We start from the raw sequence: 26,140 nt of genomic DNA, 5'->3' as shown, positions 1-26,140 counted from the left end.
TTAGGGTTTACAATAAACGACACCAAGTCGCACCTGCAACCCTCTCATACACATCAGTATCTAGGGGCTACAATAAACACGTCCACAGCTCTAGCATATCCCAGTCCAGCAAGGATACAGAGCATTCAGGCCTTAGTCACAAGCTTCCAACATCAACACTCTCTCCAAACCAGAGTGTTCATGAGACTAATAGGCCTGATGGCATCTTGCATCTTCATAGTACCATATGCAAGACTGCAGATGCGTCCGTTACAGGAATGTCTAGCACAACAGTGGAACCAGGCTCAAGGGCAACTAACAGACCTGGTGTTGGTAGACAGCCGCACACATCGCTCTCTGCAGTGGTGGAACACCAAAAACTTGACAAAGGGATGGCCGTTCCTCAAACCTGTTCCACAAATGGTGCTCACAGCAGACGCATCTCTCAAAGGATGAGGAGCCCATCTCCTACATCATACAACTCTAGGACAATGGAACATTCAACAGAAATTGTTCCATATCAACCATCTAGAGCGGCTAGCAATATTCTTAGCACTCCAAACATTCCAGGTACAAGTCCAAAACAAAGCTGTATTAATCTGGACGGACAACATGACAGCTATGTATTATATACAAAAACAGGGGGGGGGGGACACACTCTCTACAACTGTCCCAGCTTGCACAGAACATTTGGAGATGGGCCATTCCACAAAATATATATCTGCTAGCAGAGCACCTTCCAGGAGTTCACAATCAGATAGCAGATCTGTTGAGTCGGCAGACACAACAAATTCACGAATGAGAACTACATCCGCAAGTTCTTGAACCATTTTTTCACTAGTGGGGTCATCCAGACATAGATCTGTTCGCCACACACGAAAACGTAAAATGCCCAACCTTCGCCGCCAGGTTTCCACACCGGCTGTCCAAGGGCAACGCGATATGGATGAACTGGTCATGCAGATTTGCGTACGCTTTTCCGCCACTACCACTAATACCATTGGTAGTACGCAAGCTCAGACAACAGTCCCTAAAATTGATCTTGGTGGCTCCCACATGGGCACGCCAACTGTGGTTCACCACACTGCTAGAACTCTCTCTAGTTCCACACCAAAAATTACAACTGACACCTTCCCTGCTAACGCAGAACCATGGAGACATCAGACATCCAGACCCACATCAACTGAATCTGGCAATCTGGCTCCTAAAGTCTTAGAGTGTGGTTATCTTAACCTACCACCAGACTGTATGAATATCATTAAAGAAGCCAGGAGACCTACTACCAGAGCTTGTTATGCTTTTTTTTTTTTTTTTTTTTTATCCTCATTCGCCTACTCGCCACCCATTTCTACTAACGAATCGGCCACTGGGCTTTTTATCTCATGAGCTGGTAGGAGGAAAGAAGCATAAGCCTCACCTGTTATTGAGTCTGCCCTGCTCGAAATTACCAGCCGTTCCGAGCCGGCTAACTCAACAAGTGTGCCCACCTCATCCTCTAATGTCGACCTGGAGTAAAACAGAATAACTACCAGCGAGATAGACGGAGGCTTAATCATCGACATATTTGTTATTTACATTGTATCCCCCCTCTCAAAAAAAAAAAAAACTACCTCACCCAAAACGTAAAAGAAAAGGTACCCAGAACCCTCGTCTTTTTTGTAGTGTGATCTGAAATATCCAGCTTAGCTATATATCTCATAGCTAGTATCCAGTCAATTACTTTAGGGGAGAACGGTGAAACCCACAACTTGCACAACTCTCTACGGGCTAACAAAATAGCATAAAAAATAAGTTTCACATTATCATTCATGCTCTCTCTCTCTAAATCATGTCTCCCCGTTATTACTAATTCAGGGCTTACCTCAATCTGCAGATTCAGGACTTGAGACAGGCATTTACTTACATCTAGCCAAAATTGTCTTATATTCAGACAGGACACAAACATATGTAGATCGTCCGCATTGGGGGTCTTGCATTTTGGACATTCTACCACGCCTCCAGCTTTAAATTTCGACAGTCTGCGAGGAGACCAGTACGCCCTGTGGATCGTGAATAAAAGGTTTCGACTTAAGTTTGCAGGTTTAACAATTCTATAAAGCATAGCCATTGTTACTTGCCATTGATTCTCCGTCGCAATCTTCGGCAAGCATTCTTTCCACAGAACCTCCGGAAGCAGAAAAGGACCATCCTCCAAATCCAGTATCATCCAGTACCACATGGCCACCTCCTTCTTGAAGACCTCCTCTAAACCAAGTTTTACTTCAAAGTCGTTTTGCACCCCAATTACATTCTCCGAATTGTTGGCTCAGCTCAGAATCTGCAAATACTTATATTTTGAAAAATAAAGTCACCACATTTGCTGACATTGACCCCAAGACACCAACTTGCCCTCCTGGAACAAATCCTTCCACCTCTGGAATACGCCCGCCCTCTTTAGTGGGAGAGCCAAAGCGTCCTTTGTCCATGGCGGAGATCCTGGTGAGTCCCACAATGGAGGTGTGACCGCTCAGCCCTCCACAGGGCTTGGTCGCCCCACTCACTGCTGCCGCTCCTGCCTGCCTTTGCCGCCTCCTGCCTGCAGATTCCTTCGCTCGCTGCCCGCTGCTCCTGGGAATTTCCCGCTGCTCCTGGGAATTTCCCGCTGCTTCTTGGAATTTCCCGCCGCTGCCTCCCTGCGGCCCCGCCCCCCTGTGATTCCATTTGCCGCCCCGCTCCCGCCACCCAGCTGCTCCTCTCTCCCGGCTCCTTACTTAAGGGGACCGTAGGGGACCACAGAGTGTGACCGCTCAGCCCTCCAAAGGGCTTGGTCGCCCCACTCACTGCTGCCGCTCCTGCCTGCCTTTGCCGCCTCCTGCCTGCAGATTCCTTCGCTCGCTGCCCGCTGCTCCTGGGAATTTCCCGCTGCTCCTGGGAATTTCCCGCTGCTCCTGGGAATTTCCCGTTGCCCGCTGCTTCTTGGAATTTCCCGCCGCTGCCTCTCTGCGGCCCCGCCCCCCTGTGATTCTATTCGCCACCCCGCTCCCGCCACCCAGCTGCTCCTCCCTCCCGGCTCCTTACTTAAGGGGACCGTAGGGGACCACAGAGTGTGACCGCTCAGCCCTCCACAGGGCTTGGTCGCCCCACTCACTGCTGCCGCTCCTGCCTGCCTTTGCCGCCTCCTGCATGCAGATTCCTTCGCTCGCTGCCCGCTGCTCCTGGGAATTTCCCGCTGCTCCTGGGAATTTCCCGCTGCCCGCTGCTTCTTGGAATTTCCCGCAGCTGCCTCCCTGCGGCCCCGCCCCCCTGTGATTCCATTCGCCGCCCCGCTCCCGCCACCCAGCTGCTCCTCCCTCCCGGCTCCTTACTTAAGGGGACCGTAGGGGACCACAGAGTGTGACCGCTCAGCCCTCCACAGGGCTTGGTCGCCCCACTCACTGCTGCCGCTCCTGCCTGCGCTGCCTCCTGCCTGCAGATTCCTTCGCTCGCTGCCCGCTGCTCCTGGGAATTTCCCACTGCTCCTGGGAATTTCCCGCTGCTCCTGGGAATTTCCCGCTGCCCGCTGCTTCTTGGAATTTCCCTCCGCTGCCTCCCTACCGCCCCGCCCCCCTGTGATTCCATTCGCCGCCCGCTCCCGCCACCCAGCTGCTCCTCCCTCCCGGCTCCTTACTTATGACGCCCCCAGAGCGACCGCGCAGCGGACGCGCGCAGCGGGAGCGCCGATTGAGCGCCGATTGAGCGCCGAAGGTGCGCCAGAGGTAAGCCCGTCTGCGCCCGTCCGCGCCTGGCCCGCGCCCAGTGCCAGGACCCCTGGCCCTCCCCGCCGAGGCAAGATGACCCGACTGACCTACGACACCGCCACTCTCAACGCACTCAATGCCGGCCGGACCCACGCCTGCTGCCGAGCCACCCCGAGACGCACTCACGGACCCTTCACCTTCTGCACCTGCAAGTTCACCTGCCTCCGAACCTGCCCCGCACCCGCCAAGACAAACACCAGCAGCAACCACCTCAAGTGCATCCTGATCAACACCCGCTCCGTCCACAGACACGCCGTGGAACTCTGGAACCTCCTCGACGCTACATCACCGGACGTCGCCTTCCTCACGGAAACCTGGATGAACGCCTCCTCTGCACCCGACATCGCCATCGCCATCCCGGACGGGTACAAGATCATCAGGAGGGACCACTTCAACCAGACCGGAGGTGGCATCGCCATCATCCACAGGAACACCATCCGCATCACGACCGACGCCAACGACTCCTTCGCCGCAGCCGAACATCTCCACTTCCAGATTCACACCGACCCTAAGACGACCCTCAGAGGCACCCTCGTCTACAGACCCCCGGGACCACGCACACCATTCAGCGAAGACATCACAGACTTCATCAGCCCGCACGCCCTCCCCTCCACCGACTACATCCTCCTCGGGGACCTCAACTTCCACCTGGAGAACAACAAGGACCGCAACACCACCGCCCTGCTGGAAAACCTCGCCAACCTCGGACTCAAGCAACTGGTCAACACCCCCACCCACTACGCCGGCCACACGCTTGATCCCGTCTTCTCTTCCAGCAAGTACATCACCTTCAGCCACGCCACCGGACTCCACTGGACCGACCACAGCTGCGTCCACTTCAGCTTCAAAAGATCCACGACCACCCGCAACAGGTACCTCACAGGAATTGGAGCAAGATCACCGCAGACCAGCTCACCACCTCCCTCAGCCAAAGCCCACCCGCCAACACAACCGACCCCAACGAAGCAGCCCGCAACTTCACACAGTGGCTGACCGCCTGCGCCGACGACCTCGCGCCACTAAAGAACCCTCCCAGCAGACCCAGAAGCAAGAAGGCATCCTGGTTCACCGACGACCTCAAGGACTCCAAGAAGACCTGCCGCACCCTCGAGAAAGCCTGGCTCCTCGACCGGACCACCGACAACATGACCGCCCTCAAACACGCTACCCGCAAGCACCACCAGCTCATCCGGACCACCAAGAAGAAATCCCTGAAGGAACGACTGGACAACAACGCCCACGACAGCAAAGAGCTCTTCACTATCGTCAAGGAGTTCTCCAACCCCAGCACCGGCACCAACGACATCACTCCGTCACAAGACCTCTGCGACTCCCTCACCTCGTTCTTCCACCGCAAGATCGCCGACATCCACAACAGCTTCGGCGCCCCACCCACGCACCCAACCGTCGAACCAACGCCCCCCACCGCCACCCTTCGCACCTGGACCACGGTGACCACTGAAGACACAGCCCGCACGATGAACACCATCAACTCCGGATTACCGACCGACCCCTGCCCACACCACGTCTTCAACAAGGCCGACTCCACCATCGCACCCCAACTCCGGAATATCATCAACGCCTCCTTCAACACCGCCACCTTCCCGGAGAGCTGGAAGCACGCCGAGATCAGCGCCCTCCTGAAGAAACCTACAGCGGACCCCACCGATCTCAAAAACTTCCGCCCCATCTCGCTCCTCCCTTTTCCTGCTAAAGTCATCGAGAAGATCGTCAACAGACAGCTGACCGCCTTCCTCGAGACGAACGGATCCCTCGACCCCTCGCAGTCCGGCTTCAGAGCCAACCACAGCACCGAGACCGCCCTCATTGCAGCCACCGACGACATCCGGACCCTGCTCGACAAGGGGGAAACAGTGGCCCTCATCCTCCTGGACCTCTCCGCTGCGTTCGACACGGTCTGCCACCGCACCCTAGTCCAGCGCCTCAGCAACATCGGTATCCAAGAGAAGGCACTGGAGTGGATCATCTCGTTCCTCGCCGGAAGAACACAAAGAGTCCGCCTCCCCCCGACTCGCTCCGAGGCCACCGAAGTCATCTGCGGCGTCCCGCAAGGATCTTCACTCAGCCCCACCCTCTTCAACATCTACATGAAACCTCTCGCAGCCATCGCACGCCAGCACAACCTCAACATCATCTCTTACGCCGACGACACCCAGCTGATCCTCTCCCTCACCAGAGACCCCGACATCGCCAGAACCTGCCTACACGAAGGGATGAAAGACGTCGCCGAGTGGATGAAGGACAGCCGCCTGAAACTGAACTCGGACAAGACGGAAGTCCTCATCCTGGGATCTTCGCCCTCCGCCTGGGACGACTCCTGGTGGCCCCCAGCCCTGGGCACCGCACCCAAGCCAACCGACCACGCACGCAACCTGGGCTTCATCAATTTCATCAAGTATCAATTTACAATTTACATCCTGGACCCCTCCCTCTCGATGACCAGACAAGTCAACGCTGTCTCCTCATCGTGCTTCAACACCCTGCGTATGCTTCGCAAGATCTTCCGCTGGATCCCGACCGAGACCAGGAAGACTGTCACCCAGGCACTCGTCACTAGCCGACTGGACTACGGAAACGCCCTCTACGCCGGAACCACAGCCAAGCTACAGAAAAGACTCCAGCGCATCCAGAACGCCTCCGCCCGACTCATCCTGGATGTCCCCCGACGCAGCCACATCTCCAGCCACCTGAGGAACCTGCACTGGCTCCCCGTCGACAAGAGGATCACGTTCCGGCTCCTCACCCACGCACACAAGTCTCTCCACGACCTGGGCCCCAAGTACCTCAACGACCGCCTGACCTTCTACACGCCCACCCGCCAGCTACGGTCTACCAGCCTCGCCCTCGCAGCCGTACCACGCATCCGAAGAGCCACCGCCGGAGGAAGATCCTTCTCTTACCTGGCTGCCAAGACTTGGAACTCCCTCCCCATCCACCTTCGGCTGACCCAGGACCATCTCGCCTTCAGGAAACAACTCAAGACCTGGCTGTTCGAGCAGTAGCATACCCCTCCCCCCAAGCGCCTTGAGACCCTCCCGGGTGAGTAGTGCGCTATACAAATGGCATGATTGATTGATTGATTGATAGCTATAATACAGTAGTTTTAATAACCTCTATCTTATACCAGATCTCCGCCAAATCCCGGAGGACCTTAAGCCTGACCTTCTTAAAAAATTTGGGGTCTGCAAATTTATACAAAAAACCAAAATCTTTATAGTCACAGCTTTTTAACATCACACTAAATAGTCTTCCAATTGTCGACGAGGTCAGAGTACCCAACAACATCCTGCAGTTTTTTAAGCAAAAGGCCCACGAGTAGATTTGCAAATCTGGGGCCGCCAAACCTCCTTTGCTAAGTTTCCTCCTTAGTTTTTTCCAGGAGAGGCGCGACCCCTTTGATGCCCAAATGAATGAGGCTATCTCACTCTGCAGTTTAGCCAGCCATTCCTTCCTGAACCGAAGGGGGATAGTCTCAAACAAAAACTTAATCTTCGGCAGGATCACCATCTTAATTAAATTAATCCAGCCATATATAGACAAGGGTAAATACATCCAACCCCTAAGAGTGGCCGAAATTTCTCTCTTTATCTTGAAAAAATTTACTTTAGTAAGGTCTCCAATGTTTTGGGTGATCCTAACCCCCGGTATCTCATTTCTGTCTTGCTAACTAAACTTTCTGTGTTCAAATTCCAAGTCATGATCTCAGTCTTGTCCTGGTTTATCTCATAGCCCGAGACAGCCCCGAAATCCTTAGTTATCTTTACAAGACCCTTCAAAGACTGATGCAAATTAGAAGAATAAATAATATCATCTGCGTACAAGCCCGTTTTTTTACCAATCCCCGACCACAAAAGGAGGTATCCTATCCGAGCTCCTGATTCTGCAAGCTAATGGTTCTATATATAAATTGAATAACAAGGGTGATAAGGGACACCCTTGCCTTGTCCCACACTTAATGGACTGAGTTAATATACCATTAACCAGGACCTGAGATGTCGGAGAGCAGTACAAGGGCAGGAGGGATTCAGTGAAATTATTTCCTAACTTAAGATGTTGCAAAAGTGACTTTAGGAAGACCCAGTTAACCCAATCAAAAGCCTTGGCGGCATCCAGAGCAATCACCGCCAAGGGAAATTTATAAGCAGAGGCCATATCTATGATACCAATAAGAGAGAAAGTTCATTCTTTCAGGTACCGCCCTTTAATAAAACCTTTTTGGTCCTGGTGGATCAACTTTGGGATAACCCTACTCAATCTATCTGCCATAATTTTAGAAAAAACTTATAATCACAATTTAATAGTGATATATGTCTATATGAGTCCATATACCCTAGGCGACTTTCCTGGCTTAGGTATCAGAGAGATTGTTGCCTCATTCCAGGAGCTGGGTATAGCTACATTACCAATAAATATCTGATTAAACAGTCGGCACAATATAGGAGCAAATACATCTACCAGCGCTTTATATACTTCAACTGGAAGACCATCTGGGCCTGGTGCCTTTCCCCTCGTACTCTCTTTAATAACCCTAACCACCTCTGCTCGAGATATCTCATTATTTAACACGCCCACTAGGTCTTCAGAGAGAGGTTCCATATGTTGTAGCCACTCCTCCATCTCTGAGTGTCGTGGACATAAATCTTCCCTATATACATTAACAAAAAACTCGTGAAAAGCTTCCGCTATTCCCCTACTATCCGTTATAATGACTCCAGAATCTACCTTTTTAACTTCTTTTATTTGATTGCGTACCTCATCTTTTTTTAGCTTTCCACGCTAAAAGTTTACTGCACCCTTCTCCATAAGAAAAGTGGGCTAACTGACTGACTACCCATTTTTCTTTAACTCTCTGTGACAACACTGTTGTAATTCTAGCTTTAATTCAAACAGCTTGTTCTTTACTTCCTCGTTCCTCGTGTGGCAGAACTTGTTATGCTGCTAAATGGAAAAGATTTGCCATTTATTGCAACAATAACCAAATTGATCCCCTGGATGCTTCTATCCAAAATATCATTTACAAAGATGTAACTTGGCATATTCATCCATACGCCTGCACCTTGCAGCAATTGCAGCATATTTACAAAACAGACAACATCTGTCTCTTTTTAGAGTACCTGCTATTAAAGCATTTATGGAAGGATTAAAAATAATCATTCCACCCAGGTTACCACATTCTCCAGTATGGAACCTGAACGTTGTTCTTACAAGACTCATGGGTCCCCCTTTTGAACCTTTACACAAATGTGAACTGCAATTCCTCACATGGAAAACAGCTTTCCTTGTTGCTATTACCTCTCTTAGAAGAGTAAGTGAGATACAAGCTTTCACAATACAGGAACCATTTTTACAACTGCATCGTAACAAGGTGGTTCTAAGAACTACTCCTAAATTCCTTCCAAAAGTCATTATTCCTTTTCATTTAAACCAATCTGTAGAGTTACCTGTGTTTTTCCAAAACCCTGACTGTAGCAGAAAGAGCTCTTCACACACTAGATGTTAAAAGAGCTCTTCTCTACTATATAGACAGGACTAGAACAACTGTTTGTATCTTTCTCTCTACCACATAAAGGCAACCCCATCTCTAAGGGTGGAATTGCAAGGTGGATTGTAAAATGTATACAAATATGCTATCAAAGAGAAAAACGTACATTAACAGTTCCTCCTAGAGCGCATTCCACACGCAAGCTAGGAGCCTCAATGGCTTTCTTAGGGAACATCCCCCTAGAAGACATATGCAAGGCAGCAACATGGTCTACAACACACACCTTCACTAAACACTACTGTGTTGATGTGCAAGCCAAGCAGCAAGCTGCAGTAGGCCAAGCTGTCCTTAAAACTCTCTTTCAAACGACTGCAACAGATACAGGTGACCACCGCTAGGGGAGACACTGCTGCACAATCGATGCAAAAGTGTAGTATCTGCAGCTCATATGCCTCGAACGGAAAATGCTACTTACCAGTATGCATCTGTTCTTGGCATGTAGAACTGCAGATCACTACACGCCCTCTCGCCTCCCCGGGACTTGTATCTGTTCCAGTTTTATCTTACTTAGACGCGCATGGACATCCTTTTTCTTTACTTCGGGCCCGATTCACAGAATGAACTTAAGACTAAATCCTAAACTTACTACTATTTGGTATTCACAGAATGCACTTACTACTTTCGGGATTTAAAGAGTGAACTTACTACTTTACGGATTCACAGAATGAACTTGCTACTTTCGGTATTCACAGAATAGATTTAAGACTACTAACTTTACGTCCGCATACGGCCCGGAATTTCCGGCCCGGAGGCGGAGCTACCGGCTAAAGGGTGGAGCTTGCGGCCCAGAGGTGGAGATTTCAGCCATACCTCTGAGTCAGAAGCTCCGCCTCCAAGCCGCATAGCCGAAAGTAGTAAGTTCATTCTGTGAATACCAAATAGTAGTAAGTTTAGGATTTAGTCTTAAGTTTATTCTGTGAATCGAGCCCTTCTACTAACTCCATCATTTCCCATCATGGCGAAAAACAATCTAAGGATGGAGTTGATGCCCATGTGCACTATCGTCCAAGGGAGGAGTCACCTATCTCGTGACTACAAAAGACTTCTTCCAAGGTGACAACAACATGCAATCATCCGAGCCCAACACCAGGTGGCGATCTAATGCAAATGTGTAGTGATCTGCAGCTCTACATGCCAAGAACAGATGCATACTGGTAAGTAGCATTTTCCTTCTCAATAACTACTGAATGGATTTACACCAAGTCACAAAATGCAAGCTTTCTGGGTATAGATAGAGCTTTCTGCCAAATTCGGTGTAATTCCGTTCAGCTGTTGTTTCTGAATCGCTGCTCAATTTGCAGACGAGGAGGAACAATGTCCGGCTGGGTAGGTGACGATCAAGGGGGAAACCAGGGCCAGACTCCTCATTAGCTGTCAAGCAGCTCCACTGGTCATCGGCCATGTATTAAGTTATTAGCAAACAAACAAAAACATTCCTATGGAAACTTGGCCCTAAATATAAATAGTGACCACTGGGTAAGATATATATCCTGTATGTGTGTGGGGACACATCAGCAGATCACCTTTATGTATGTGTACAATTTGGAAATAATCTTTTGAAATGGACAAATAATTCTAGTGTATTCACTGTGGGATAATAAACACTTAATTGACAATTTTTGCTATGCTACATGCTTTAGAGAGAAATGAGCAGTGCAGTTATGGGCAGGCATTGTGATATCCCCCCCGCAGAGAGAGTGCAAAAATAGTAAGGAAAAGACAGACGCCAATCCATATAATTAGGTATAACAGATGTTTGGGTTGCTGTGTTGGCAACATATTGAATTTGAGGAAAGTTAAGAATACAAAGTAATTAGGCGGTGGAAGGTTTTACCAGCTTGCTACCTTTTAGGTAAGTAGGTGCAATAAAGTACTGGAAAGAAAACATGAAACCTAATGTAGTTTCATTAGAGAACGTAGACTTACTTCTGTCATAGCATGAACACAGCTAGTGTCCCATAACCTGCCCAGTAGTACAATTTTGAGAAGTACAACTTCTTTTAAGGCTGATAAATGTATTAATGTACTTGTTTGCTAGTGAGGTTTCATTCTGTTTCAATTACATTTAAGGTACAAGTTAAATGCATTGAATATGGATATCTTGGGAAGGAAGTTGGCATTATTGGAATAATTACAGTCTTTTTTTCTATTTATTGTCTGTTTCAGGCACGACTTCATCTTTTCAGGACAGTGTATTCAGTTCTAGGCAACGGAATGAGAATTCTTGGAATTGCACCAGTTTCTAAAATGTAACTTTGTGGAAATACAGAGAAAGGAAACATTCTTTTGAAGAGTGCTAACCGTTTATTAACACCAATTTTTGAGGTTTTACTGGTCACATTAACCAATGAACATTTCGAAAATGAAGAAGCTGGAAGCCTTGTGTGTGTTTTTGACGTCATTATAATGAGGAGATGAGTATGAACATAAAAATTCAATTCTCAAGTTAGTTTTCAGATGAACCCTCTCCCAAAATCCCATTCCTAAAACAAACGAGTGGAATACACATTAAAAAAAAATTCAATCAGCAAATCGTTGCAGATTCGGCAACTGATTGTCGAGCAAAAAGAGAACTATTCCTTTTTAATAATAATAAAATTAATAACATTGAACACTTGGATCTTGATCTTTTTAATCTGCCACAGTATTTGTGCAGTGCCTAACAGTCAATAAGGCAATCTTTAATTTAACTTTGAGCTTTCAACTATGCTGTGCTGTTAACAGAATTGACACAACCTGACATTAACTACAAATGTTGCTAAACTCCAAAGCCAGTGCCTTAATCACTGTGACATGAATTGATTACTTGAATGAATGTATGTTTTGTTTACATTATTCTGTTTGTAATCATATACAGAAATCAACAACCTTCACTGCTTGAAACGATGTTGTCCAGGGCCAGCTGGCATAGTGGGCAGGCATCCTTTGCATCAGCTCACACTGCTGGTTGTTTGATTCTGCAGTTATGCCTTAGACTGGGGTAGGTACCCCTAAAACAATCATGCTTGAGGAGAGTCAGGAGTTGCTATTTCTGAGAGCATCTCTGGGGGCGGGCCTTGCTTTTGTTTTATTTTGCCATTTGGAAATGCCCGTCTTAACTCATCTCCATTAACAGTGGTGAAGATGGTAGCATGGTGACCTGAAGGGGTAGAATTGCAGTTGATTGTTGCTGCAGAGTGCACCATTCGAGGTGCCCTATACACTGAATCTCTACATCAGATCTGTGCACAGCCCACATCCATCAGATTGAGTGGAGTGTGTATCCCATAGTCTGCCCATGCAGCATTCGCCATCTTAGAGCCAGGCACCACTGCCTGGAAGACATCACATGGTGTTAACCGCCGATGTGAAAGTGCAGCTGACAAGGAAAAATCCTCCTTATACAAACCTCTTTTGTTAGGTTCCTCTGTCTTTCATGGGCATCCTTTCTAACAGCATGCTCTCTGCCATGTCATGCAGACGGATATTTCAGTTGTCTTGGAAGGTCGTGCGAGCTACCATTGACACACCTCTCAAAATGAAGGTTCTTGTATTGGAATGTGAACATCTGTCTTTGCAAACGCTCCCTTTGCGACCCAGTATGTTCACTCAATGTCCACCATCTCAGCCTGTTTCAAATTGTAGATCTTTGTGACTATAAGGCTAATACACCCCAAATAACCGCATTCCCTTTGGCTTACTAATAGACATTACAGACTATATGGTTTCTCTTGTACCTATTTTTGAGATATTTGCATTTTAGTTGCAGTGACGGGATCTGGTATTCATATGAAGCCCTATGATTCTGTGGCTTTGCCGCCTCCGGGATCTTTTCTTACATTTCTGTAGCTTTTGCCATAATCTGCTCGATATCTGATGAGAATATAAGTGTGGCCTCTATAAAGCTCTTCCTCAACCTCTCCATTTGTTCCTTAAGGTCTTTCTCCCAATCTGTTGGCATCTCTTGCAGGGATGCCTTGAGGTCGGTTTCGGATTGTGCAGGTTTCCTCCTTCCTGAATGTCATGTCTTTGGAAAGCAACAGATTCTGTTGCTGGTGGTTCAACTTCTGCTGCCCAGAAGCCAAATACCCAGTGGTGACCCACTGTCCCTTATGACGATTCCTATGTAACATTCACTCATGTGTTGACCAGCTTGCAGCCTCCCATACTGTATATCAGCTAACCTTACCTCAGTTTTATCTTATGCTAATTCTGGCCAAAGGAATTTGTCTCATGGGCTTGGGCCGAGTCCAAAATGAGAGCCTTCTCCATCCGTGTCTGTGGTCTCTTCCTGGAAATTCACATGGTAGTCATACATCACCTGATGCAAAAGGATAGAGTCACCATGGCACAGTCCAGTCAGATGCTGTGGATGACTCAATCACAGAGTGCTCCACTGTTTTTCATCTCTGTACCCGAACCTCCCTGCCTTTTAAATAAGACATCTGGATCCCCTTGCAGCCCTTACTTACTTATGTAAAGGCGCCAAGGGGTATGCATTGCACATTGCGGTACACATCCTGCCCATTGGCTGAATTCAGTGGAATTTTAAAGTAATTCAGTAGAATGAAACTTCAACAATTCCGCCCACCTTTAGTAATAACCAGAGCAACAATCCTTTAAACATAGTGTACTGTGACTCATGAAACTACATCTCCCATTTCCCCGCTGTCCCTCGCGCCCACATGACTCCTCCCCCTGCCATACGCTCCTTGTTCAATGGAGAGGAACAAACTAATATGAATATAAGATGAAAGAGGGAGAAGGGAAAAGATGAGATGAAAAGTCAGAAATCCTATCTACCTTGTGGTCCATCACGGTGTAAGCCATGGTCAGTCCTTTAAGGGGGGGTGCCTGTTCTCACCCTCAAGTTACATCTGTCGGTATTCAGCATATAGATCGTTGAAAGTTCCGCCTAATCCTATCCTAGAGGGGGAGGCGATCCTCTAATATATATATATTTCGTTCATAAGAGGCAATAAGGAACATTTCATTGAGCCAGGTGTCAATCTTCGGAAGGGTGTTTCTCTTCCAGTGTCTTAGGAGGCATTATTGGCCACCACCAGTGCCGCTGCGCACCATTGGACCAGTTGTGGAACGAATACGGAAGAGGCTAGAAATTGTGAAGGCGCACAGTTACACTGTTTAGGGTCCCCACAATCCTTGTGTATGTGCCCTGCTTCGCTCAAATCTCCTTCCAGTATGTCCCAGTAACAGACACTCCCAGATTATGTGCGCACTGATGCCGTCCACTGCCTTGCATCTCCACCAGTAGAGATCCTCGCCTTGTACAACCTATGCGGGGAACAGAGCCACCTATGCAAGACCTTGAACTATGCCAATTTTAGTCTGGCCTCCCTCAAATATCTTGTCACTTTTATTTATGTACATTTTCTTATCTATATATAAGCACTGAACAAAGTAAAATGTTTGATGATTAATTGGTTTATGTAAATACAGAAATGTGGAAGTAATGAGTTGTTTTTGAACGTTTTATTCACTTTTTTAAGTTAAAATGTATTAGATAGAGACTTTAGATCGCTGGCAGGAGACAGTTAGTAAAACTGAGAAGTAGAAATGTTACCGAGCTTGAAAAATAAAGATGCAATGGTATGTTTCAATTACATGTTGTAAGTACATGAATAAACAAATCGCTCTTTATTTGACTTGTATTGTCTTTATCTTCACGCACACTGGATGGGCCACACGCTGAAGCATTGTATGGGTGTGGAAAGAGAGTAATTTCTATTTGCGGCATTCAACAGATAGCATATCCCATCTGTCAAAATTTCACTCCCTTCATGTTGAAGTGTTGTTATGAGAAAATGTACAGTGAGTTTGTGCAATGCTGAAGAAGCTATCACAATGTACGATCATTTTTCTTTTGTTCCTCCTGGGGAGGAGGATAATGATGTGGTAGCCTGCAGAGATTATGATTCATATTATAAACATGTGAGTGTTATTTGTGCAATGGTTCTAAGGCTGATGCTACAGCAAAGCCTCTGCAGAGAGCTGCTTCAAATTAACAGCACAAGCAAGTGCCAAATTGTAACAAATGTCCCCATACATAGCCTTGGGGCAAAATGACAGGGAGCATCCAAAGGGTGAAATTCCATTTTGCTTAAGGCTCTGAAAATGCTTGCCCCGGAGCAGATGGGACCACGGTTTACATATGTTAAATAACATTCAGTATGTTCATTAGATTATGAGGCATATTAACCTAACTAGGTCTGCTGCAGCTACCAAAGTGTGCTAAGGAATTAGAGGGACCAACTCGTGAACATGCTCATCAGCTAAAAGAATAAACAGGGCCCCAGTCTTGGTCACAGCATTGAAACCTCGATTGGCACAAGGTGTCAAGCTCAATGACTCCCACATCTAGCAACTTAGTCATCTCTCTTTTTTGATGCTATTCTTTACATTGTCTGACATCTTATTTGCATTGTTTTTCATGACAGAGTTACCCAAAGAGTCGTTTAGAACAGGTATGGATCCTGCTAAGTGCTGTCATATGTAAGCCATACAATAAAACATATAGCTGTGGAACCTCCCGTAGGGGCAGATTTACAAGCCCCGTCTGCCACATTTGCGCCGCCGTTGCGTCACTTTAGTGACGCAGCGGCAGCGCAAAGCAGGCGCCAAGCTGCGGGGTAAGGATTGATGCAGCATGTAAGGCATAGGGGCATCCCGAGACTTGCTGGAGCTACGTCATGCTTGCGACGCGACTCCAGCGACTCAAGCAATGCGTCACCTCTACGGCAGCAGATGCATCACGCATCTGTCTATTCTTGCCCCATGATGAGCGATGGTGTCACAAGAGGTGTCTGCCGTGATGCACAATAACTGCCGCATCCCTGCTGATATGCAGGGATGCGCCAGTTATTGTAAATCTGAGTTTAACTGCTCTTGTATGGAGGGAGCCCGCCAGGTAATGAACCCCCAGGGAAATGCTGTAACATTCTAGCCACGTCCAGAGATGCAAATCCTCATGACAGAGGATCCATGGTCCCACCCTGCCATGTTTATTGCAGTACCACATGGTGGTGTTTGTGAGCACCTGCACCAGTCTTTCCCTGATCTAAGAAGGGCTTTCAACATCAAGCGAATCGCCGGAAGCTCCAACAGGTTGATAAGGAGCTCGGACTCCACTGAAGATGAGTCCTCTGATCTCAACCTCACCCGATTGCCACTCAAGCACAGGAATGACATCTGTCATTACAGTCCAATCTGGTTGGGGAAGAGAGGGGGGTCTACTACCAACCCAATCGCGGTCCGTTAGCCACCACTGCAGATCTCTTGCAGTTCCCTCTGAAATCTGGACCATGATAGAGATTCCCCTGAAGCTGTGCCCACTGGGCCTTCAGGTCACACTGCAGAGCCAGCATATGCCAACAGGCATGAGTAGCCAGCAGGCAGTATGGGGATGTGGAAATATGCGTCCTGCAAATCCAATGCTGTCATCCTGTCTCCCGGGCAGACAGTGCTTGGGTAGGCGTGAGCAATTTGAACTTCTCCTTTCTCAGGAAGAGGTTGTGAAGACATATGTCTATGATAGGACGAAGTCCTCCTTCCTTCTTTGGCACCAGAAAGTAGTAGGAATAGCAACCACAACCTATTTGTGATACAGGCACCCACTCTATGTCTCTCTTGACAAGAGAGCCTAGACATCTTGACGGAGCAAGCAGATATGGTCCTCCATCAGCAGATGGTAAGTGGGAAGGACCGTAGGTGGAAGGATAGTCACAGAGGGCAGAGAGTAGCCCTTTTGGACACAGCAGTCCGAAATCACAGACCTCAAGTGGGGCATGTGATGGCTTATCCTGCTTCCCACTGGCTGCCCATGATGGCCAGAGAGCAAACTAAAGTGGCTTGGAAGCAGTGTCTGCTTTGGGGGGGGGGGGGGGGGGGGGGTTCGGGGATTGGGGGTGTAAGGACTGACACAACCTCTGGCTGCCAGTCTCACATTTTCTATAGGACCCACGCCCTTGGCCATGAAAAGTCTAAGAGGGAATGAGTGCAGCTGAAAACCCCTTCTGTGGTCCTGAGTGGGGCAGAAGGTGGTTTGGGGTTGGCGAGAGGCCATATATAAGTGCGAGGACCTGGCCGTAGCTCTGCTGCCCTTAAAGCGCTCCAGCGCTGAATACGCCTTCTCTCCCAAAGGCAAGAGCCAATAAAGGGCATGTCCATGAGGGAAGTCTGGACATCCTCTGAAAAGTCAAGTGTACTCAGCCAGGCAAGGGCGGCAAGGCCACCAACAATGAAATAGTCTGCCCAATGTCTCGAACATGTCGAGCCCACATCTTATGATGAACTTAGCTGCATCTTGCCCAATAGCCTGGGTAAATATGAATCGGTGTACTTTGAGGCCATAGGCAGCAATTGTGCAACAGAGTCCCATATTGTATGGGAATAACAGCCCAATAGGCATGCAGTGTTCACCAACCGCAGTGCTAGGCTGGCAGAAGAGAACATGCTCTTGCCAAAGTTTTGCAGCCTTTTGGATTCCCTATCCGGTGGAGTGGCAGGGAACATGCTGGGGTTAACCCTGGATGTGAAGGCTTGCGTAAGGAAACTGGGGTCCCCAGGAGAAGGGTAATGGAGGCAGGAGACTCTGTGCAGGGCTTGGGCCAGGTTCTGAGTAGGACATCTGTAAGGGCTTCATTGAAGGGTAGCAGGGTTAGAAAGGGAGACTCCCAGCTGAAGCACCTTTGGTCAAGAAATTAGTCTTGACTGCCTTAGCCGCCATATGCACCACCATTGCACAAGAGGCTGCCTCTTCTTAGGTATATGGTAAGGAATCTGCAGCTAGTATTCTCCATCAGATATCCTGTTCCCACAGAACAACTTTTATTCCATGTTGCCTGGCACTTTGTCTTGTGCAACCCTTTTGTTGCTGGTTCCAATCTACATGAATCAGAAACACACAATTGCATAGTGGATGAAGTCAGTGCTTCGCGTGCTCTAGGAGCTAACCAAAGTTCAAGCTTGGTTTGATGTCTTCACCATCTCCCAAACAGGTCTAGTAGCATCTTTCCAGACTTTCTGGGTGCCAGGGTGGGACAAATGTGGACTGGGTTTGATGAACAAGTTACTTACTTTTGGTAACGACTTAACTGGTAGAGACTAAAGCCTCAGAGTCCTCACCTTAGAATTTTCCCCAGGCGCCCAACTGTATCTGGAAAATGTTCATGAGCAGTACCCCTGTGTGCCGGTAGGTGGTGTTGTATAGCTCCGTGTGGCATCGCTGGCATTGACTGTGCTGAAAGTGACGTGCTTGGTGCTTATATAAGCACCACCCCATCACGCTGACATCAGTTTCTTTTTGCGACTTACCATGCCAGAAGCTAGGAGCCACTAGGAACACTGACCACTGATGTGTGAATCAAGAGCCCTTAAAAGGAGACAATGCTACATCTAAAATCCGTTCGCCGAGCAGGGACCATGGATGGGTTACTAAGGAATCTGTGGCTTTATTCTGTACCAGCTAATGCATTACCGAAGGTACGTATCTTGTTCATCTGATAGAGACTTCTAGCTGCAGAATCCTTACCTTAGAATAGATACCCGAGCAATACCTCACCAGAGGAGGGTCCGCAAATCTGATTTAGACTACAAAGTCATACAGGACCGAACAGGCAAAGTGTGTCCATCCCAACCGACTTGACTGTCCAGACAGTAGTGCTTGGTGAACTTGTTCAACGAAGCCCACACTGCAGCCTGACAGATGTCCTGGACGGGAACTCCACGTGCTAACACAGTGTTTGCATCCTGTGCTCTGGTGTAGTGAGCAATCAAGCCCTCCAGGGGGTTGCTTCTTGGCCAGTGCGTAGCTGATCTTAATGCTGAACACAATCCATCAGGAGATGTTTTTTTTTTGCACTTCCTTCCCTTTTTGGGCTCCGACATACTGCGTGAAGAGTTGATCATCCACCTGGAACGGACATGTGCAGTCATGGAAGAACTGCAACACTTTTTTTCTGGCCCAGCGGGTGGAGTCTCTCTTCTGTAGAGGGATGAGACGGAGCGTAAAAGGTAGGCAAGGAATTGGACTGGCCAGTGTGGAATGAGGTGCCTCCCTTCAGTAAGAACGATACTCTAGTCCAAAGAACCAGTTTGGTCGGGAATATACAAATGTATGGAAGCTGAGATTACAGCACCTGCAGTTCACTGACCCCCGGGCAGATGTAATTTCCACCAGAAAGGCCATCTTGAAGGTGAGAAGCCCGGGAAGATAGCTATGCTGCGACTCAAAGGGAGTGCACATCAGAAAGCTAAGCACCAAATTTACGCCCAATTGAGGTATAATGAAGGGAGCTGGAGAAAACATGCTGAAGGCCTTTAAGGAACCCATGTACATAAGGGGACTTGAAAAGGGAACGCTGATCTGATAGCCGCAAATGTAGCAGGCAAATAACCCTTCAACGTGCCTAATGCAGAGCCCTGCTGGATCAGGATAAACAAAATAATTTGGGAAAGAGGTGCAAATAAAGGGTCAACCTGTTTTTCAACTACCAACTTGGTGGACAGGCGCCAGGCTGCTAAAATAACATTGCAGACTTCGGGTGGAAAGTCTAAAGATGTCAGCTGTCACCGCACAATCTCCACGCAGGAAGGAAAAGTGCTGACAGGTTCCAGTGGAAAACTTTCCCCTGCTGCTGGGACAGGAGATCCTCCCGAAGGGACAGCCTGATCTGAGGACCAATGGCCTTTCTCAACAGCTCGGGACACCAGACTCTCGAGCCAAGTCCATAGCCACAAGGATGACTGGAGCCCAGTCGTTCCTGATCTTCCTTAGAACTCCGAGGCAGGAGTGGTAGTGGCGGATAGGCATACAGGAGGCCACTCAAGATTAAGTGTCTCTGAACAAGAGCTGCTTTGAAAACTCCAGTGTGCGGAACTAATTGTGCATTCTGTGTGGTGGTGAGCAGATCTAACCAAGGCTCTCCCCACTGCTGCAGGATATTGAAACACCTTGGGTGGTTGGAAACGCCACCCGTGATCTGCTTAGCATTGTCAGTTGAGTTAGTCCACTCTGGCAATTAAAGAGCCTGCCAGGTGTTAAACCAGCAGGGAAATTCCCGGACGTTTCAATGTCCAGGAGTGCATGGCCACTGACAGAGGGTCCACAACTCCACCCCACCCTGTTTGTTTCAGTACAACATGGCGATGAGGTTGTCTGTGAACACCTGCACAAGCCTTTTCTTGACGGAGGGTAGAAAGGCTTTCAGATTGCTCGGAGCTTCAACAAGTTGATGTGGAGTCTGGAATATTGCTGGAGACCAGAGTGCTCTGATCGCCACCTTTCCCAGTTTTCCTCCCAGCCCAGGAGCGACGCGTTTATCACTACTGTCAGATATGGTTGGGGAAGGGAGAAGAGTCTGCCGCTGACCAAATCTCAGTTCGTCAACCACCACTGCAGTGCCCGCAAATGTCAATGTTCATGCATTACAATCAGGATGCAGGGGGCCATGAGGCTGAAACATTGGTATCATAGCCTGAATATCCTGGACTTGCCGCTCGGGAAGATAAGCATACAACTGCAGTGTCCAGAATGGCTCAGATCAAAGGGAACATCTGAGAAAGGATGAGGCATGACTTCAGCATGTTGCTAGTGAACCCCAGTGAGTGCAGGAGGTCTGCCGTAGTCTGGAGATGGAAGACGAGCCCCTGGTGCGAGCCTACCTTCAACAGCCAGGTGTTGAGATGGGGGAAGTTAGGAACCCTTGATCTTCGCAGATGAGCTACAACCAGCACCATCACCTTGGAGAACCTCTGATGGGCGCTCGAAAGGCCAAATCGGAGCACGACAAAGTGAAAGTGCTTGCAGCCCACTGTGAATCGCAGGTCAAGTCTTAACACTACCATCCAGTTTCCAGGGTGTAGGACAGACAGGACTTGAGCATTTTGAATTTCTCCTTTTTCAGGAAGAAATCAAGGACATATGTCTAGGATAGGAAGAAGGCCTCTGTACTTTTTGAGCACTAGAAAGTAGCGGAAATAACAACCACAAACTACTTCTGATGCAGACATACTCTCTACAGCTCCCTTGGTCAAGAGAGCCTGCCCTTCCTAGCGGAGTAATGAAAAGTGGTCCTCCATCAACTTGTTGATAGTAGGTGGCATGGGTGGAGGTGTAGTCACAAAGGGACGAATACCCCCTTTGGGCAATCAGGAGAAACCAGCAGTCTGATAATACCGACCTCCGGTGGTGCAAGTGTGTGAAGGGTCAAAGCCTACCTCCAGGTTGCAGCGACCTCGTACGAACGCCCATAGGGGCGACAGCACTAACCTGCCGCCCAAACCGGCTACACCTCTCTCTGTCTCCCTGCAGGTACCGACAGCATCACCGGCGCCCAGCGGACCGGAAACGACCTGGAATGACCCCGGAAGTGCAACGGCTACTAAAGGACCGGAAGTGACCCTGCGTGACCCCGGAAGCCTTTCCTCAGCGACCCGAGGGGATCATATAAAGACCGGCAACACAGAGGAGGAGGGATCCCCAGCGGTGGACTCGTGGCAGGAGTTGGCGAGACGCGAAGGATCAGCGACGGAGGTTGTAGGAGAGCAGACGCGAGGAGAGAGCGAAGAAGAGGAAGAACTGTGGTGCGAGGATTGGTGGCATCCTCAGGAGGAGGCTGGAAAGCGGCCGTAACTCGGATGAGAGTTACGGCGGGGCACGTGAGTAATCCGTTATCATTCTCCGTGTTTACCCCTCCTTGTGTAAATAGTGTAAATAGTGTAATTCTTGTACAGACAGCACGCGCACTTGCACTGTGTAAAATAGTCACCCCCACACTGTATGATACATATTCAACCCCCCCCTTCCTTCACGACAATCCACTCTATCCCGACCCCTCCCTTTTCTTTCCCATCTTACCCTACCCTGTTCTTCTCCCCCACCGTCTATTTCCGTCCCTACACTCCTGGTGCCGGTAACGGTCTTCTAAGTTCCGTGTGCTTTGGAACTAACCGCCCTGTGTCTTTCTCACTTACCTCCGAGGGTCACCCCAACGCCCGCCAACAGGAAGGAGATCCCCAGCCCGGTGGAGGAAGACCTACCTGTGTTCCCCTCTTCGGACCCCCTCTCGAGGACCCGGAACAGGACCAACAAACCGTGTACCTGGACCCTGTGCCCAAGGATTTGATTTCCTCTGTATCCAATAAATACTTGCTAACCATAGCACACTACATACGGCCTCCACGCCTGTTATTCCGGCCCGCACACCCCCACACCCCACAAAGTGATAACACATCCTGCCTCCCACTAGTAGCCCATGATCGTCAGAGGGCAAATTTAAGGTGCTTGAAGGCTGCGGCTGCTGGGGGCGCTGTGGACTGGCATGACCTCTGGCTACCTGACCTAGTCCTACCCCATAGGAATAGGGTACAGGCTGTGATCTGGGAGGTATGCCCCCAGTCTGTACTGGAATAGGCATTGGATGATGTCCATCCAGCTCCATAGTGAGTGCAGAAGATGTCGGCAGTGGAGCCAGAGCTGGGGAAGATTGTAGGAAGCCCAGTTTAGGACCCTCTCGAAGCCACAGGGTCCAAAGGTGCTCCAGCGGGGACCGGTTACCCAAATATGAATTTCACATAAAATTCACAGAGTTAGTCATGGGTCGCTCCGGCTCTTGGAAACTCATGGAGACAGATCAGATGCAAACTTAATCGCGGAGCCAGCCCTCAAATGCCGAAGCTCTCGCATCTCATGTGATGACTGACGGATGGGGCTCAGTCTAAGATCTCTTCAACTTCTTGTTGTTCTTCCTTTTGTAGAACCTAACCAAAAGCCTGGAACACTTCGACTAAGAGCGATTTGAGTGGCACCGCAACTGATCCTGGGAAGTCCTCTCAACCTGGGATTGAGCCCGTCGTGGTTTTTCACGTCGAGCAGCAACAAGTTTGAGGGACCTCCCTCAAGGCATTGGGGTCCATGGCGCAAAAATTGACGCAGGTCATGGTCGAGCTCGAGGCACCAAAGGCAGATGAGGTGTGGATCTTGATATTTGCTGATAACGGGGGGGCATGAGCTTGAAACCAGGCTTCCAGTGGACATCCCTGCCACACCAGGAGACAATGTTTCAATAATCTTTGACACAAGGGTTGAAAAAACGTCAGTCAAAAACTGAGGGTAGCTCTTCTCCAGATCTGCATTGACTGGCCTGGCATGGAAAGAAATGAACTGACGTCAGTAAAACTTTTCTGGATCTAGTCTGAATCCTAGGCAAAGCATCGGCGGCTAGAAGTCTTTATCAGATATAATCAGGTTCTTTGTGAAGGCCTCCCTGTTAGTAGGTGTCACAGAGTACAACACAAAAAGCAGGCAAAGGGTCAGCAGTACAGAGACATGTAGAATCTGGACAGCAGAGGCACAGCTGAACGATACCTCAGCTGCCCTAACACCTACAGGAATTTTGTTGCAGGACTCCAGGACAATGTATAGGCAAGTTAAAAAATTTACAACAAAGGGGGAAGACAACTTGGGCAGGAAGCAATATTTGGTACTCCACCCCTTCCACAGGTTACCATTCACTCAACACCATCTCCCAGGTGTACAGCACACATAGAACGTTGAACATCTCAAAGTATATAACAGAGATGAGGGGAGAAAGATACCAGTTATGAGGGACCACAGGGATTTTCCAGCATATAGGTTGGTAGCCCCTTAATTACCAGGGATAAAAAAAAAACTGAAAAGACTTGTAGTCTTGAACGAGGTCATCAGACCTCAGTCACCCCAAAGCCTGGTATGAGGTGACAGTGGACCCACAACTATGGATGGAGGGCACACTTTGGACGCTTGGCTGGTGAACATCATAGAGTTGTGGAGCACCTCTAGGGGAATTCCAGGTTCCTAAGATCACTTGAAATGGGGATAACTAAACAGGGCAGACCAGAAAATAGCAGTCCAGAGGAAGGATGCCACAGCTTCAACAGCCATGTGAACATATTTAGCTTTTTTGTTGTTGAAACATTTAATTGTATTTAGCACAAAATGTGCAAAACATTCCATATAGAGATAATACTTTGAGAGAATTTCTCATTGGGCATCACAGTGTATAGTGATGGACAAATTACACATTCGTATTTACTACATCTCATCGTCCGATTCATGGTCTATGACCGGGGAGAGTACACATATAACCGCTGTATCCATTCCCTTTGCCCCATACTCTCCCCCATTTCCTGGGACACCCCCTATGGAAATACATAGTTTCTTCAGCAAGCATGATCATATCCATATTGTTACACCAGCCTGTCATAGTTGGGGTCTGCGCTGATCCCCAGTACCGAACTATGTTCCGTTTTGATACCATCATCCCCGTTATTGCCCATTGTCTGTCTACATGGTTGAAGTCTGTAGGCTCCCATATGTTTAACAGGCAGCACTTGGGAGAGAGCGGAACTTTGCTTCCACTAACTTCTGTGATGGTGTCCATTACTACTTTCCAATACGATGTGATCCCCGGACACTCCGAAAAAGTGTGATAGAATGTGCTCACTTCTTCAAAGTTGTGTAAGCACTACTGGTCCGATGTTCTGCCAATCTTATGCAGAGTCACTCTTGTACAGAAGGTCCTATGTAGTATTTTTAGTTGTATGAGTCGCAGTTTGGAGGAGATCGCTACCTCCCGAGGTGATGCTATGGCGTCCTGCCAGTCTGAGTCGTCTATGTCCCCAACCTCCACCTGCCAAGTCACTCGTAGTCGCGTCAGGGGGTCTGTCAGGTTATTAATGATTTTCCGGTACGTATGGGAGATTGCTTTTTTTGTGAAAAAAGTCAGTCAGTAGTCGGTCCTCTAAGGGGGACGATTCAGGAAGCATGTCTGTCGCTGGAAGTGTTGTTTCTAGTGCGTGTTTCACCTGCAAGTATCAAAACCGCTACCCAGGGGCCAACTCATAGTGTTCCTGCAGGTAAGTAAAGGTGACCACCTTGCCCTTCTTCCACAGGTCCCCTGTCCTGGAGATTCCGGTCAAGTCCCATTTCGTAAACCCTTTACTGTTTCCCAGGGTACTCAATCTACCAGCGTCCCACAGTGGGGTGTGCTACGTAAGCTTATCGGCCCACCCGAGGTGTCGTGTTGCTCCGTGCCAGACATGAAGCGTGTGGCAGGTCGGCCCAGCGAGCCCCTTCGTTTTCCTCTAATTGTATAGTATCCTATTCATTCCCCCAGTTCCTAGGGCCACCTTATCTAAACGAAATGCTGGGTCTGTATCAGGCACATGGAGCCATTGATTGACTGTCATCAGTTGTGAGACCCAATAGGACGCACGCATATCGTGCAGATCAATGCCGCCGTCATACCAGCTCCTAACGTGTTTACACATGGCTATCTTCGCAGGTTTATTGTCTCAGAGATTAGTAACTTCGGAGTTTAGTGCCTTGAAGTAGGAGTCCGGCACACGATATGGCGTGAAGTGAAGGTCATATAAGAATCAAGGCAACGCCATCATTTGGAAAAGAGCCGCCTTACCAAGTGGGGTGAGTGGCAGAGTCTTCCAGTGCCGAATATCACGTTGCAGCCTGTGCAGCAGTGGTTGAAGATTGAGCACCCGGAACTCATCTGGGTCCGACATCACATGTATCACAAGAGTTACCATCTTGACCATACAACCCTGGGGTAATTTAGGAGGTGGGCCAATATTTAGCTTTTTAGGTTCTCTTTTTAATTTTACAATTGTACCAGTGTAAGCAGCAATAAGAATTTCCGAACAAGCAATGCATAGCCAAGAGGTCTTGCCTACAGGAGCAATTAGCTTTACCAATTGGCTTTACCAATGTTTTGCAGCCATGCTTTTACAGCAGCGCGAGTACTGGGCAACATGGCTAAAAACATTTTTT

General features: G+C 48.6%; 2 protein-coding genes across 3 annotated transcripts in view; one reads left to right on the top strand and one right to left on the bottom strand.

Moving 5' to 3' along the window:
- RARS2 (arginyl-tRNA synthetase 2, mitochondrial) overlaps positions 1-13,990 on the top strand; it is a 286,247-nt gene extending 272,257 nt beyond the window's left edge. For both annotated transcript variants that reach the window (XM_078648190.1, XM_078648191.1), the window contains one exon: positions 11,485-13,990. In XM_078648190.1, coding sequence (XP_078504316.1) covers positions 11,485-11,571 — 87 coding nt within the window. In that variant the 3' untranslated portion in view covers positions 11,572-13,990. The remainder of the gene's footprint in view (positions 1-11,484) is intronic.
- Positions 1-26,140, bottom strand: part of SLC35A1 (solute carrier family 35 member A1) — a 416,391-nt gene that overhangs the window by 147,112 nt on the left and 243,139 nt on the right. The gene's annotated exons all lie outside the window — the stretch shown is intronic.

The sequence above is a fragment of the Lissotriton helveticus genome, chromosome 6 (genome assembly GCF_964261635.1).
Source record: "Lissotriton helveticus chromosome 6, aLisHel1.1, whole genome shotgun sequence".
Lineage (NCBI taxonomy): Eukaryota > Metazoa > Chordata > Amphibia > Caudata > Salamandridae > Lissotriton > Lissotriton helveticus.
Note: the sequence above shows the minus strand (reverse complement) of the source record. Positions and strands in the feature narration are given on the sequence as shown.